General features: G+C 35.3%; 3 protein-coding genes across 7 annotated transcripts; 2 read left to right on the forward strand and 1 right to left on the reverse strand.

Moving 5' to 3' along the window:
• Positions 1-43: 43 nt before the first annotated feature.
• Positions 44-9246, reverse strand: LOC129786532 (dihydropyrimidinase). 5 transcript variants are annotated; one of them, XM_055821640.1, is made up of 8 exons: positions 9183-9246; positions 5572-5850; positions 3702-3796; positions 3024-3636; positions 1765-1988; positions 1268-1544; positions 762-1197; positions 44-688 (listed from the first exon to the last, which is right to left on the reverse strand). In XM_055821640.1, the coding sequence occupies exons 2-8, from the start codon at positions 5611-5613 to the stop codon at positions 612-614; spliced, it is 1764 nt and encodes a 587-aa protein (XP_055677615.1). In that variant the 5' UTR covers positions 5614-5850; positions 9183-9246; the 3' UTR covers positions 44-611. The 5 variants fall into 5 exon arrangements, with proteins under 5 accessions (XP_055677615.1, XP_055677603.1, XP_055677610.1 ...); XM_055821628.1 differs by lacking the exon at positions 1765-1988 and adding an exon at positions 2237-2475; XM_055821635.1 differs by lacking the exon at positions 1765-1988 and adding an exon at positions 2237-2475 and having other exon boundaries at positions 9120-9246.
• An 897-nt stretch (positions 9247-10143) lies between these two features.
• LOC129786620 (protein KRTCAP2 homolog) lies at positions 10144-10867 on the forward strand. Its single transcript, XM_055821747.1, has 3 exons — positions 10144-10233; positions 10295-10580; positions 10657-10867. Exons 1-3 carry the CDS (start codon positions 10230-10232, stop codon positions 10769-10771), a joined length of 405 nt encoding a protein of 134 aa, XP_055677722.1. The 5' UTR covers positions 10144-10229; the 3' UTR covers positions 10772-10867.
• Positions 10868-12790: 1923 nt separating this feature from the next.
• LOC129786585 (sialin-like) lies at positions 12791-14935 on the forward strand. The gene is made up of 5 exons (XM_055821702.1): positions 12791-12948; positions 13018-13697; positions 13899-14178; positions 14271-14509; positions 14579-14935. The coding sequence occupies exons 1-5, from the start codon at positions 12909-12911 to the stop codon at positions 14735-14737; spliced, it is 1398 nt and encodes a 465-aa protein (XP_055677677.1). The 5' UTR covers positions 12791-12908; the 3' UTR covers positions 14738-14935.
• The last annotated feature ends 471 nt before the right edge of the window (positions 14936-15406 follow it).

The raw sequence follows: 15406 nt of genomic DNA on the forward strand, positions 1-15406 counted from the left end.
TGTGCAAGATCAAGTTGAACAGAGACAACCAAATAAAACACAATTTGTACATAAAAACTTTCCATTTTATATTATTGCTGACAAAAAAATTAAAGACATATTTTGAATAACTAAAAAATACATTAGATACACATTTTTTTTACTTTTATGTGTGCGTCCAGACTGAATTGTTTTCTTTTGCAAATTTTATGCGATAAATGCTAAAAATTGTCTTAATTTTGGATATTATATCAATTTTTTTAAAGCGTCCTTACAAATACACAGTAGCAATGATTCTTTTTTCTTTTTTTTTAATTAATAATTATTTCAGTAAAAACTTCCTCCTACTCTCTGATCAATATAATAATTATTCTATCAATTAGTTGTTGGTAGATTGTAATCTTTTGGTACTTAATAATTTTTAAATTACTTTTTTTGGTAAAAACAGAAGTATAACACTAAATAGTACTTATTTTGCGATGAAGTACAATCATTTTTTTATCATTCTAATGCTCTAAGAACTTTTTCTTTTTTACTAAAATGTTATTTCTGAGTGGCTGAAGAAGATATTCAGCCTGATTTTTTCTGCACGATGGGAGTGAATCTTTGTCTTTTTATTGCACATCAATGGATTACCAGAAGCCCGAGGATTTACCACCTGGTGGATTTCTTACTCGGATGCATGTACGATGTTCAGTATCGAGGTCCTCTGTTTGGAAGAAAGAAAATACAATTTATGATAAAGATTGAGGATAAATCAGGGAAAGAATTTAAAACTTTACCGCTTATTGAGAACGTTGTGTCCTGAAGATTTCTCTGCCCCTCCTGTCGTGGGGCTCGTCCGGACGGAGTGCAGGGCATCGAATCGCCAGGCAGTGCAGGAGCACCAGATAACATGAATGCATCCCTTGACATCAGTGGCGTATCGTGACTGTGATCTGGAATTTCAATTTCCAGATTCTGCGTAATGTCCAACTTCTTCACGCCATTACATGCATCCTCCAACTTTCGTCCAGCAAGAGCATCATACACATACGGGGGATTCACGGGAGTCTCCAAGAAGCTACCCTGACCCTCGGCAACACGTACATTGCCCTCATCTACGCATACTTTCCCACGCACAATGACCACCTCTGCCACCCCATGACAGGTCATTCCCTCGAAAATGTTAAAGTCAACCGCCTGGTAGTGAGTCTTGGCTGAAATTGTTCGTGTAGCCTAAAAGAATAAATTAATTTAATCACCCTTCCTTTCTTTTGGAAAAACAAAAGAGTTATGATTTATGTACCTGTGGATTCCAAATGACAATATCTGCATCCGATCCCACTTCAATGCGACCCTTTCTGGGGTACAAATTGAAGATTTTCGCCGCATTGGTGCTTGTGACGGCAACAAATCGTTTCGGATCAATTAATCCCATATTAACGCCCTTCTCCCACACAACAGACATCCGGTCCTCAACACCATTAACTCCATTGGGAATTTTGGAGAAGTCTCCCTTACCCACTTCCTTCTGCTCCTTGTTAAAGGTGCAATTGTCACTTCCGGTCGTCTGAAGATCATCCCTATATGGATTGAAATATTCTATTGAATTCTCAATTATTTGTACAGAGAAGAAATTAATTTATTTTTCTATCTACGTGGTGGGAAGGTGTTAGAGGAAGTTAGTGATTTTTTTTTGTATTCTTTGACAACAAACCAGCATGCATGGGAAGCCAATGTGAATGGGAAATGCAAGAATGGGGTAGAAGAGAGAGAGGTCACGTTTATGCTGTGTAGACTTACGATGCCAGGTGCCGCATGAGCTGTCGCGGTGTTTCCGGATCTTGACGAATTGGGGGACTTGTGGCGTAGTAGAGGAGTGATGCTGTCTTCATTCCATGGAGGGACACACCCACAGATCGGGCCAGAGTCTCCGCAAAGACCGTGACGCCCTGATGGCGAGCTCTACATATGGATTCAGCTGCCAATTTGCTGGAGACTCGCGTTACGTACACCGCACTCTTGGCCTAAATTTGTGGAATTATTCAGCAAAAACAGGAGGATGCATTGTGGTGAGTGAATTAGTAGTTTGGATGAACATTTAAAAGCTTAAAAAAAAGACATCCTGAACCCTCAAATACACAGAAGCACAAACGCGATGGTTGATGAGTGGTTGTTAATGTGGGATTAATGGCAACATTATGTGAGGATGTTAATTGCCCAGATCCTTGCCCCCTTTTTTGTAAATTTGCATGTAGTTGTAGGGACAACTTACTGAGCTAGGAGTTTCATCATGAACTCCGGAGTGGTGGGGTCAGGACGCAAAGGTGGACTCAACACATGTCCAGCGGCATGATTGAAGCACTGGTGGTAGTAGTTGCGTCCATCTGAGCCCAAAGTAGCGGCCAGGGTCTCCCCAAAAATGCCCACATTGTTGTACCGAGCTCGAGCACGAGCTACCTCAATGCCCGCTGATTTACTCATCACGTGTACCACATAAAGGGGACACTTGGTCTGGGTTTTTAAAGGATAACATAGATGGAGAATTCAACAGGATTAAGGAATTTTTATCCTAAATTATACCCTGAATGGAAGCATTGGGAAAAATATTATCTTGATAAGCTAATCCTTTAAAGGATGCTGAGGGAATCATCAACAAAATATCTACGAAAAATCGACTTAAAAAATCCTTAAAGTCACAAAAGAATGAAATAAAATTTCTAATGAATTTCTTTTACATGACCTTACGGACACACGCATAAATTCATTGATTTCTTATCATTGGGCAGCTATAAATACTTGGTATTGACTGGTGTAGGTAAAGAAACATATCAGAGTAATATTTCTGTGTGAAAAACATTCACAATAACCGCGCGATATCACGTATTTGTACATAATGATAAGAAAGTAATATTGAATTTGCTGGAATCACTTGAGTGACCAAAATTAGAAATCCCATCAATAAATTGCTTCAATGTTGAAGACACTGATTGCCCATTGATTTTCCATTAATTTTCCCTTGAAATTTTTAAGGGTATAAACTATATGGCATAGGGATTTACCTGATGGGCAATGACGCAAGCTCTGTACGTGGCCTCAGCTTCAACCTCCTCTTGACGCGATAATTCATGACCCTCGGGCCCCGTGACACCGGACCCCAGCAATTTCTCCACATTCTTGGCAATAATGTCCCCATTCTCGGCGTGAACCTGCGCAACAGCACCCAGTTCGCGACAAACCTCAAAGACCTCATAGAGTTCTGGATCTGAGAGCTGATAGAGCCCCTTGTAGGCCATGAACACCTTGAAGGAATTCACACCACGTTCCTCGCAGAGGATTCGCATTTCCTCCGCAACGGAGGGTGCCCACCATGTGACAGCCACGTGAAGCCCATAGTCGCAGCAGACTTTGGGATCGGCCCAGGAGCGCCAGCGATCGTATGCCTCAAGCAGAGATTCCCCCTTGTTGGGTAGCACAAAGTCAATTATGGTGGTTGTCCCACCAGCCACGGCTGCCTTTGTGCCCTGATAGAAATCATCCACAGCCACAGTACCACCAAAAGGTGCCTGAAGATGCGTGTGTGGATCAATGCCACCGGGTATCACGAGCCGACCCGCTGCATCAATAACACGGCATCCTCCTGGCACGACGAAATCTCCGCTTGGTCCCACGTATCTGCGCACAAAAGGCATACAGGCATTATTGATTGTCGGCAAAATGGGATCAAATGTTGCACTCACTTTATCACCCCATCCTCCACGTACACATCCGCCGAAAAGATTTGGTCATGATTCACAACTTGCCCTCGTTTGATGTACAAGCGGTTCTGAGAGCTCTGAAAGGCACAAATTAAATTACTTAACAATGCAGAGAAATTTTGGAGTTTTTCTTTTCAAGAGTCTTAAAGATCTTATTATCTTGTAATGTTAAATTAGGAAAATTTATTTTTAAGTAAGAGAAATTGGTTCAAGGGTCTAATCAAGATTATTTTTATGAAAAATTGTGATAGTAGTTCTAGTTAATAATGTCAATGAATAAAAAATATATTGATAAGATCTTGACGAAGGGGAATATTTGAAATGTTCATCATTCTTGATTAGGTATTATTAAGCAATACGTATGTAATTCCTAATTTTTAATTTACAGCATGAAGGAGTTTATTCATTTTGAGGCTCTCATGATGTCATACACAAAAGACGTACAAATGAATGGAAAATATTGTAGAATATTTTTTAAATATACGATTAGTAAGAAGTAAGAATTATAAACAAATAATATTTTCCAATTATTACTATTTTTTTATTTTAATTTTTCAGATTTCTGACAATCATAAGTACCCATAAAGATGACCTAACTTTTAGGTTTTTTTTTCTTTTTATTGTGTTGTTATATTACGTAAAAGTTATGGGAATGAATCGTCTTTTTCGTCTTTTTTATTGAATTTTTTCCCTACATGTTATTAAATATTACAGGGTTAAAGAATCTCTAAGAAAAAGTGAAGAAAAACAACTTTTTTCCTTGATAGTAAATAATTAATTTTGCTTCTAAAAAAACAAAGGTACATAAATTTAGATTAAGGCCATTTTCCTCTACTATTAAACCCTTTTTATAAAAAAAAGACTCTTATGAGTTTTAAGCCCGGCCAACCACCGGCTAATCGGCCAAAATCTTGATTAGTAATTCTTTATGTAGTGGACAAAAATTTATTGATTGACCCATTGCGTGTTTCTCTGCGATAAGATTCGATTTTCCCATTTACACCGCTTTAGCTTTTGTGACTCTTTTTTGGCCACGTCTTCCATACACATATCAGTTAAAACAAATCTTTCATGAGCGAGAGCACGAAGTGAGTGAAGCTGTTACACAACGTCTGTGCATATTACCTATGAAAATATTAGGTAGGTTTATTTAAAATTTTTCTCTCTGAAATGTTATTATGAAATGTTTTTTTTTTTCTTTTCACTGCTGGAGGAAATTCGGTCAATGATCTCTTGGAAGCTCAACCCATTAACCGGAAATATTGGGTGGAAAAAAATTTTGAGGAGGCACACTCTCGCACAAGTCTTTCTCTTAATTGCCACATAATGAATATGTGATTTAATTGAAAGTCTTGCTGACTTTTTATTATCTCTCCTCTACCACCAGCCAGGTGTAAAATTTGTAGACCTTAACATAACTTTTTTTTCACCCACGCAGTGCGATTCTCTCTGTCCAATTAGCCTTATTCTCATGTGTATATGTCTTCTAAATACAAATACTGCGAGGTATGGTTTGTGATGAATGAGACTTATGGTGGATTTTGAGAATGATATAATGAAAAAAAAAAACGTGGAGCATAAACCATAAAATGAGTTTCACTCCGTCTGTGTTATCAGTCGGTCATGAAAGTGAGTTACAGAGATAGCACGAAATCATATTTGTCATTGAAATTGTCTTCAATTAACACTGCAGTGTATGGCTTTGAGATCTTCATGAAACTTCTCTTGAGCTCTTGAGCTTAAAGGGCGCGGGGGAGTTTGTGAAAACTTAAATATTAGTGCTACAAAAAAAAATTGTAGGTCACACAGCATATCTCTTAACAGAGCTACATGAAGATATTCAAATATTTACCTGAAGGTGAATTGGAACTTTCTTCACAGGTGCGGCAGCCATTTAAAATCCTTCAACTATATATGTGTATTCCAATGTTAGATCAACGTGACACAAAATTGAGCAATAGTATGAAGGAAAAAAAAACTTTTAAAGGTACACACTTTGAATTTTTTTTTAAAGTTTAGTCTCTTTTGCAATCACACCAATCAGTTGCACTGCTGCACTATTGTGGCATGTAATCGAAATAAAAACACTCGAAACAGTTTCTTCGCACGATTTCTTTCATGCACACCTCACCTAGAATTACATACAAAAATGAAATGTAAGAAATAAACGGCTACTTTATAGGGAGTTCAAGTTCAATGACTGAAACTCCATGTGAAAATGGAGAATGTTGCTTCAATCCATAAATATTCAATTATATAAAAAAGCTGTTTAAATTCCCCACATACTTTGTACTTATAAATGTGGTGTGGTGTTGTATTGAAGTGCAATTGGATGGTATTATTTTTCAATTGGATATATTTTTTTGTAAAAAAAAATGGGTAAAAGAAGATCTCTTTTCGCAGACATGGAGACACAATAGGTATGAACAGGTGTTTCACATAACGATTAGCAAGTTTTTTTCTTTTCATTTCTCTTAACACCTTCTTCTCTTTTTCCCTTAATTTGAATAATTTCTTTTTCTTCAGCCGTCTGGGGAATTTAATCTTGACTAGAAATATGAATTTTTTTTCACAGTCTCCACGTTACGTTTCAATCAGAGTTGAATAGTAAAGATTTTCAAAATGAGTTTATTCATTTTCGCGTTTTCTGTACATTATTGACATTATTACAAAATTAAAAAGTGAACGCCAATCATTATTTTCTTTTTATGCTAATAAATATTCTAGAGCAGTCATTAAGCTATGAAGCATATGCTTTATGAACATAAAGATAATATGGGGGCATGGTTTATTTATTTATTATTTCTTATAAAAATTACAGACTTCCATGCAAATATTAAAGAAAAATGAGGAATATATATTACGCCTTTCTTCAATGTTTTATGAACCTTTACAATGTATAATATCTGCTCTGAATTTATAAAAATTTTAATATATTATTCTAATTAAATTGCATAATAAAATTAATTACACCATAAAAAATATTTTTTATTACAACATAAATCTATGTTTTCTTTCAACTCTGATTGCATTAAGCTGATCAGATAGCGAAGTTTTAGTGGGATTATTTAATAATTGAATTTATTCCCCTCCAGAGAGATTTCTTCCGAGCAAAGACTCCAAAACAAAGCCCGGAGGCGTGACTCAGCGCCCATAGTGACCCCCGATCGTCATTATTAATATAGTTTTCTCTCTGAAAACTCTCACTTTCCATGCATTCGCAGTGGGTATACTTGTTAAATAATTTTCGTGTTTATGAATGAAATTCTTCACATTATGAGCACACTCTTTGCCTATAATTTATTCACCCCTGTGCCATATATTCAATTTTATTTCTAACAACAAATAAATTTTGATATCGCGCGGGAGGGAGGGAGAGGAGAGATCCCTTGGCGTGAATATTCTGCATTATGGAATTGAAAATAAATGGGGGTAAATATTTGTGTGCGTGTGGTAGATACGTTTAGTAGATGCTATATGAGCAAAAAGAAAAGAACTATTCTTCTGGGTCATGCGAAGAAATTGCAAAACCACTCGAGTATTAAATTGAAACCATATATACGTGGCAAAATGGACAACAGGTCTTCGGATATATGTACTTTTCCTCTGCAGTAGTGCTCAAGTTGAGCCATTTTGGGGGCACTTTTCGCCGTCGTGACCCATAGCCGGGGTTGGGAGGGAAGGAGGTGGAATGTGCGGAAAGAAAACTATTAAATCGATAAACCGGATTATTATTATGTTCTTCCGCAGCAATTGACGGTGGAAATTGGGCCAAAATGTGCATGGCATTTTGCTAAAAATAGTTCATGATTTTTTTGCAAACTATTCCTAAAGTCCACTGCACTATGCAAACATATTTAGGTCAGTTTCATATTTAATACAATTAATTCCAGCAATTTTATCTAATTACAGCGTACAGGCTGAGTGAGTAAAGCATCTCGCCGCTAGTCTGAGCGGAACATTGTAAAGTGAAAAATTCGTGTGTTAAATTGAAGAATAGGAGAACACACGAATAGGTTGAAGAAAATTGTCTGAAAATATTCTGTTATAGTGATGATTCTTTTTTTTAATGCTCTCATCTTGCAGTCAAAGAGAAGTTGAAGAATAACGAGTCAGCTCAAACTATATATTTTCAATAGCGGCTCCAACTGTTTATTTTTTTTTAAGAATGAAGAAGTTTTATTGAATATCTGGTATTCTGTACAGAATTTTTCAACCTTTAAAAAAATGAAAATATTGAATAAATCATTCACATTATTCACTAATAAGAAACTATGTTAATTAAGGTCTGGTTTATATTAACTTTCAAATTAATTCATTTCGATTTCTCCTATTATAAATTGCATTAAATAAAATAATAATAAAAAATAGGAAAATCTCGTCATATGGAATTATATTTTGAATGAAAAAAGAATAAAATGGAATGTAGTTCAGTACCTAGGAATTTGTTACAAAGTTTGCAAAAAACGTACTTCATTTAAGTTGCATAAAAAGCTGAAAATGCTTCGTTTTTCAAGCATTCTAAAATTCTTTTTCTTTAGAACAATTTCGAGCATTCTGCAAACTCACAACCCTTTGTAGCTATATGTATGAATTATATAGGTATTTATCTCCACAAACTTTGAATTATTCTGTCTAGTGGAGTGTTTTGCTATTATTATTCAACTGTGCAAAGTACACCGTTAATGCACACCGGAACAAGTCGTGAATTTAAGAATTGTTGTTTTTATCCCTCGTTGAAAAATGAACCCAAAGCAATTGGATATATGTATGCTAAATTGTTCACTCAGAAAATGATGAATAAGTATTCCCCTTTGCCGTTGCTCCCAGTGTTTCCCGGCTATTTTTTTTCACTCATGCTGCCAGCTACTTGGGGGGTTCAGGGGGGACCCCATATATTTAACATAAAAATAGACACTGCGAGAGGACTGCGGTAAAATTTTAAATAAAACCCCTCTCACATAGTCTAATACACTTTGTCACGATATATTCGGCAAAATGGAAGAGAGAGTTTATGAGTCAAAACAAGAGTGGATTTTTTGGAGAAAAAGGACGAGGAAGCCAATGGACAATGCCGGAAGAGAAAAATCCATAAAGAGTCCTTTTTCTCACAGAAAGGAGAGGAGAAGAAAATCAATATTTAAGTTTCAACTGCGAGTATGCCATTCAACTTCCCCTCTCGGGGTTCGATATGGATTTTTCTCTGTGCCCGTGTGCGTGCGAGAAATTGAAAACTAGGCGTGTTTTCCAGCTTCTGGCCCATCCAAATTTGGGAAAATGCGTAGAGGTATTTAATACATCCAAATTGGTCACATTAATGGCTCAACTGATCCACCACTCAAAAGGTTAAAAGCAACATATTGGCTCTTTTATGTTTTTTTCGCGCAGAGAATATATTACTTTGCGCTCTTGTGAATGCGATTGAGAAAAGCAACAATTTTCCAAAGTCACACTGAATCTCACAATTGCGCCGCCCGAGTTTTTCACACACTTCCACACGAAGGCAGAGAAGGGAACCAACTGAACTATTTGGCGCTTCAGAGATCCAACAATTGCGATGTGAAAATGTTTGCAAGAGAGTGAGAGACACAGGGCGATCATAAAGGCATGCGCATAAAAATTTTTTTTTGTAAAAGAATTTTTTTTAATTTGGTGAATTATCAAAAAATTGTTTAGTAGAGCCAAAAAAGCTCTACTATAAGTCCTAAAAGTTTTATTATTTGATCCTCATCCTCATTATTTCCATTTTACCACCCTCACATTAGCAAATAAAATGTTTTAATCACAATTTGGATAATAAATTAAGGTAAGTTTATTAAAGGATTGCCTAAAGACAAGGAAGTCTCTTAACGGTTTCTGATTAAATTTCAACTAAAAAAAGAATTTAAAAATTTGCATTAACGTTTAATGATAAAAAATTTTAGTATTACTTATATAGAATATCCAAGTATTTAAAGAAAAGTTTTGGCAATTTAATTCTAAAGTTTTCAGATAATCATTTTAGCTATTATTCTTTCTTTTGTGAGATTTAACATATTCTTATTCACTGATGAATTTGTAGGGGGTGTAACACATTTTCTTTGATTTCTTTTTTTTATTTTTTAATTTTTGAGATGGTAAAAAAAATATTCCTTTACTTTTTTTAAATAGTATCTAAATCACGATTCAATCTCAAGTAGGAGAGAAAACTCAATTTTATGTTTAAAAAAATATTTTCAAGAACAAAATTTATTGTTAAAAATCTTTGACCATTTTCTAAAGAATTTTATAAAACATAATTTTAAAAAAAAAATTATTCAGTGCTGCTTTTCCCCTCTTTTTGCTAACGTTCATTTTATATGATTTGAAGCGCTTTCGAACATGCTGAAGGGGAAATATCCCAAACTCGTGAAGGTAATGCAGACATGGGAATTAAATATGCTCTGACTGAGATGGCTCTCTTGAGTCTCGACTACCGGCTTCTTGACATTACTTGTAGTGTGGCAAAAAGTGAAAAACATTCTCAGGAAAATGGGTATGTTTTCAGAGATTTTCAATTAATTTGAGGAGTTTTTCATATTTTTTTTCTCTTTTAGCGGTTCCCACTGTTGTGTCATTGATGCTGTCCTCTGTGGCGTGTGTCTTGATATTTTCTGGAATGCAAATCTATAAACCCTTCCTGGCTTCCACGAAAGCCACGACCCTCCTGGGTGGATTCGTTGGATCCTGGCTCTTCATTCTCTCCCTCACAGCCATATCAAACCTAGAAGCTCTTCTCATGGGTCGTGGATTCCAAGCAAAACTCTTCCCCGAAGTAGCATTCTGCCTGGCAAGTGCCCTGATTGCATCCGGAATGGTTCACAGGGTGTGTGCTACAACATGGTGAGTTGTTTATAAATCTTTAAAAAAGAATGTATGATTTATACTAAAATTTATGCTTTAAAAATATGTATTGCAGCATAATCTTTTCACTTGTGGCACTTTACTACATCAATAGAATTTCACAGAAAGTGCACAATTCCACCATGACGAATACAGCGGAAGCAGTTCATTCCAAGAAGAAGAAAAAGTAAAATAATTCATAAATTTTTCACATTAATTAATGCTGGCAAATAAATTACGTGCCTGGCACAAAAATAAAAGCATAGGATGTGTGAGCATTTAATAAATCTTGTTTTATTTGGTGGGGGTGGGAAAGAACTTATGTAAAAAAAAGCTGCTGTTAAAATTCTTTCTCAAGTCTTCTTAATCAAGGATTTTTTTTAAATAATTGATGCAAAAAATGTTCTTATTTTTATTTTAATTAAATGGAGAAGAGATTATTTTCCCACTTTTTCAAGGATTAAAAGGGATCAGGATAAAAAAAGAAAGTACAAATTCTCAATTTTTTTTTTCAAAGTTTTAGAGTTGAATAAAAAATAATTTTTATAAATTCGATACTGGTAAACCCTTTTGGTCATGAAAGAAGTAAAAAAAGTAATAAGAAATAATAAATAAAAAGGAAATTGAATTAAATTACGCAATTTATGTAGGCGAAAGCGAGGAAATTCCAATTGGAGAAAGGACATGATAAGAGAAAGATTCCACTCTATTGGAAAATTCCCCTGGATTAAGGAAGGAAAGGAAAACATGGAAAACATTCAACAAGTATCTGGAAGAAAATCCCTTTTCACTTTCCCAATTTCTCCTACATTTCTCCAGCAAAGTTTCCAATAGTTTCCGTTCAATTTAATAATAATTTTCTTAATACGAATATCATTTACTTTTCGATTAAAAATCTCATGATTCAGGGACATAAAATTGGGCCAAAACTAATTGTGAAATACCATCCAATTACTAACATACTTAATATAATTCAAAGTCAAAGGCAAGAGGTTGATTCTACGTAATTAACTTAAATAATCTCACAGGAAACATCAGTTTAAATCGTTTAAAGTACAGGTAATTAAAGCTCTGTCAAAACATATTTTTTTCTCACATTGAAAAACTAACAACAAAATAATTACTTCACACGCAAAAAATTACGATATATTGAAAATCCATTTGCAAAATTTATTTGTTTTTAATTTTCTTTTAGTTTATAACAACTAAATTTGAAGGTTGTGGAGGGGCTTTACACTCAATGGGCCCAATTACACACTTTATAAAAAAGACATAAAATTCACTAGCGATGGTTTATTTTTCAATTACCTAGTGTACGGTGAAGAAGGCCTAAAATATATAGCACCAGAGCATTATTTATTAAATAAATCATGAATGTTTTCAATAAAAATTCAAAAAGATGTTCTTTGGATGAATCAAATAACATTGATCATAATTCAATAACTTTAACAGCAAGTTCTCTTTTGCTAACTCCTGTGAAAAAACATACCATAACTAAAAGTTCCAGTGAAATTAATAGCAATAGTAGTGACGACAATTCTGATGTATTTAATTTTGATGCTGAGGGTGAAACTGATATGGCTGAAACGAAAAAATGTAAGTTAATATTGATACATAATTTAGCGTGTCTCAAACACCTTGAGAGCTTTAAAGAAATTCAATAATTTATTCTGAAAATAAAGCTTTCAATTCATTGGCAAAGTGCAACAAATCAAATGTGTAAAACATATTCTTTATTTTTTAAATCCTTTGTAATATATTTGTAATAAACTTTCTTTGAATGAAATTAATGAATAAAATAAAATATGTACCTACAATGTTACAATAGATTTTAATGGAAAAGTACTTACGTGAAAAAAATAAGCAAAAATAATCATGTTTTGATTAACTTTACAAATGATTGCCTTACATTAGTTTTCTTTAATAAAATTCTTTTTTATTTTTTTCCATATCATGAAGACTTTTTCTAGAATCTTGAAAGAAAAATCCACACGGTGTAAGAACTAATATTTTCTTTGCGCGAAAGAAGTGATATAAATAAAATGAAGATGCGACCAAAAAAAATAAAAAAGAGCAATAAATTGAGTCTCCGTACAATGCTTCTATCTTATCTTATCTTGGAAGACCCATCACTTGTAACTCTAGTAGCTTGTCGAGATTTTCCGGTGATTAATGTAAGGTCGATTAGCATTTTTTTGAGGCCAAAGGCACTCACATCAGTTAATTTTTGGGGACCATCTGAGGTAGACCATCTGAGAAGTAGGTTGAAGTTTTCCATTTCTGTGCATTTGCAACTTACACGAAAGAAGGATTAATTTTGTGAAAAAAATGGTATGGAAAGTGAATGACTATCTGGCCAAGGTGTTCTGTAAGAAATTTTTGTGATCAATTTTGTGATTTTTTTCTCCGCCTGACTATAACATCTCTTGCTATTTAGGGAGGGTTCCAGCGAGGCTTAATATTGGGATTATGATTTTTATGGGATGCTTCCTCGTGTACCTCCTTCGTGTGAACATGTCAATCAGCATCCTTGCGATGGTTGAGCCACAAAATGGTGAAAAACTGCCCAGCTATGGTGAGAGATTTCATTGGGATGCAGCACAGCAAGGTCTCCTTCTTGGTGCTGACTTCTGGGGCTACATGATATCCGCCATTCCTGGTGCCTATCTGGCTGAGCGCATTGGCGCCAAGGTTGTCATTGAGTTTGCCTTTGTGATCAATGCACTGATCACAATTCTGTGCCCTCTGGCTGCACATCATGGCTTCAGGAGTATTTATGCTGCGAGGATTGTAATGAGTTTCCTAGCTGGCCCTCTCTTTCCCTGCTTTCACAACCTCATCTCGCGTTGGATACCACCAAATGAGAAGGGAAAGTACATGGCGTGCCTACAGGGAGGTACATTGGGAACAATATTTACGTGGCAAATGATTGGATTCCTCGTAGAGGCAATTGGATGGCCATGGGGTGGATTCTACATTCCAGCAATTATTGCTCTAATTGGCATTGGCTTCTGGATCATGTTGGTCTATGATTCTCCCGATAAGCATCCACGAATTATGCCAGAGGAAAAAACATTTATTGAATCATCTCTTGGGGATGCTTTATCCAAAAAGAGGGTGAGTTCTTATTAATTTTTTTCAATTTTTTTAAAGCATTAATCATTAGATTTGGTTTAACTTTTAAGCTCAAATTCCAAGAGTTAAGGAAACTTTTAATGAATTCATTTTGCAATTTTAATACTTCGTATGAATTTTCTATCAGGACATTGGGATTATTATGTATTAAAAAGTGGGCACATTGCCAAACTTATTTTACAGAAAGTACCACCATATCTGCAAGTGATAAAATCGACTCCTTTCTGGGCACTCCTGGTGCTACATTATGGTAGCCTGTGGGGACTCTTCTTCCTCCTGGCTGCCACACCTAAATTTCTCAGTGAAATTCTCAACTTCCAAATTGGCATGACAGGCTTCTATTCGTCCCTACCCCATGCTGCTCGTCTAATTTCCAGCTTTGTCTTTGGCACCATTGGGGATGCTGTGGGAAAACATAAGCTCCTTACTACCACCCAAATGAGGAAGTTCTTCTGCATCTTCTGTGAGTTGAACCGTTGTTGTTTGCATATTATGTATTGAAATTTAAATCCCAAGGGAGGAATCTAATGAATCGTGTTCCCTATTCATTTGAAGCTCATATTCTTCCGGGATTGTGTTTTGTGGGGTTGTGCTTTGTCCGAGAACCCTACACGTGCATCACATTGCTGACACTTGCAATGGCCTTTAGTGGAGCATCTGTCCTGACCAATATGCAGAATTGCCAGGATTTAGCACCAAATTTTGCCGCCAGTATCTATGGGATTCTCAATTCAATCAGCACAACATCGGGCATTGTTAGCCCACTCATTCTCTCCTATTTCACCCAGGATGAAGTAAGCTAATCCAATAATTAATCGCACGCAAATGTTCTCAAAATTCATTCAATTTATTCAACAATGCAGAATACTTTTGAGAATTGGATTTACGTCTTTCTCATTGCATCGAGCATTTACATTGGATCTGCCATCGTCTTTGCCATCCTGGGGAGTGGAGAAATTCAGCCTTGGAATACCATTGAGCCAGAAGAACATGGGAATGGAGAGATTGAAAGGAATACGTAGAGGCAGTGTGTATTATTTATCTGTCCAGTGCAAAATTGGCAATTATCGCAGCTCGAAGGATTCAAAATCTCTTCAAAACTATTTAATTTTCTCACGTGAAATGTTTTGTAAAAAAAAATATTTCTTTTATTTTATCAAAAAGTTTCCTAATGGAAATAAAAAGTGTAAAGATAGAAGCATCCCACTGGTTGGGATCAACACATGAGTTTTATTTACCCACCAACTGCATTCCATCCCCTTAAGATATTTTTTTTTAATTTAAAGAAATTGAATATAAAGTGACAATATTTTTTATGAATAAAAAATCTTTTTCTTTTTACTTTTGGGGGATTTCTTGAAGGAGAATTTCTTCATTATAGGAGAGATATTTTAAAATTGGGTCAGTATGTGATTTGGATTTAAAGCAGAGCGATTTAAAAAGTCGCAGAGAGTGAATTAATGGGGCAATTTTGAACTTTGCATCCAAAAAAAGTCCTGCTGAATTTTCCTCATGCGGGACGTGATTTATAAGATGCAAAAATGCCGAGAATGCTCCTCTCATTTCTACCTACCTTATGGGTGCAAGGTGTGGGTGAAAAAGATAAATAAAAATTTATGTTGTTCGTTGATTTATTTCCCCAATTGTATACATTTGAATTTGGCGCCATAAATTTAGTTCCAAAAGCCGTC

Source organism: Lutzomyia longipalpis, chromosome 1 (assembly GCF_024334085.1).
Source record: "Lutzomyia longipalpis isolate SR_M1_2022 chromosome 1, ASM2433408v1".
Lineage (NCBI taxonomy): Eukaryota > Metazoa > Arthropoda > Insecta > Diptera > Psychodidae > Lutzomyia > Lutzomyia longipalpis.

Bases quoted from the DNA above. Each gene is read 5' to 3' on its own strand.
- LOC129786532 (XM_055821628.1), bottom strand. From the start codon at position 5,613: ATGGCTGCCGCACCTGTGAAGAAAGTTCCAATTCACCTTCAG. The intron at 3,797-5,571 runs GTAAATATTTGA...TGTGCCTTTCAG, and splicing joins AAGTTCCAATTCACCTTCAG to AGCTCTCAGAACCGCTTGTA. The intron at 689-761 runs GTAAAGTTTTAA...TCTTCCAAACAG, and splicing joins CACAACGTTCTCAATAAGCG to AGGACCTCGATACTGAACAT.
- LOC129786620 (XM_055821747.1), top strand. The intron at 10,581-10,656 runs GTGAGTTGTTTA...TATGTATTGCAG, and splicing joins AGGGTGTGTGCTACAACATG to CATAATCTTTTCACTTGTGG.
- LOC129786585 (XM_055821702.1), top strand. From the start codon at position 12,909: ATGGTATGGAAAGTGAATGACTATCTGGCCAAGGTGTTCT. The intron at 12,949-13,017 runs GTAAGAAATTTT...CTTGCTATTTAG, and splicing joins CTATCTGGCCAAGGTGTTCT to GGAGGGTTCCAGCGAGGCTT. The intron at 14,179-14,270 runs GTGAGTTGAACC...ATTCATTTGAAG, and splicing joins GAAGTTCTTCTGCATCTTCT to CTCATATTCTTCCGGGATTG.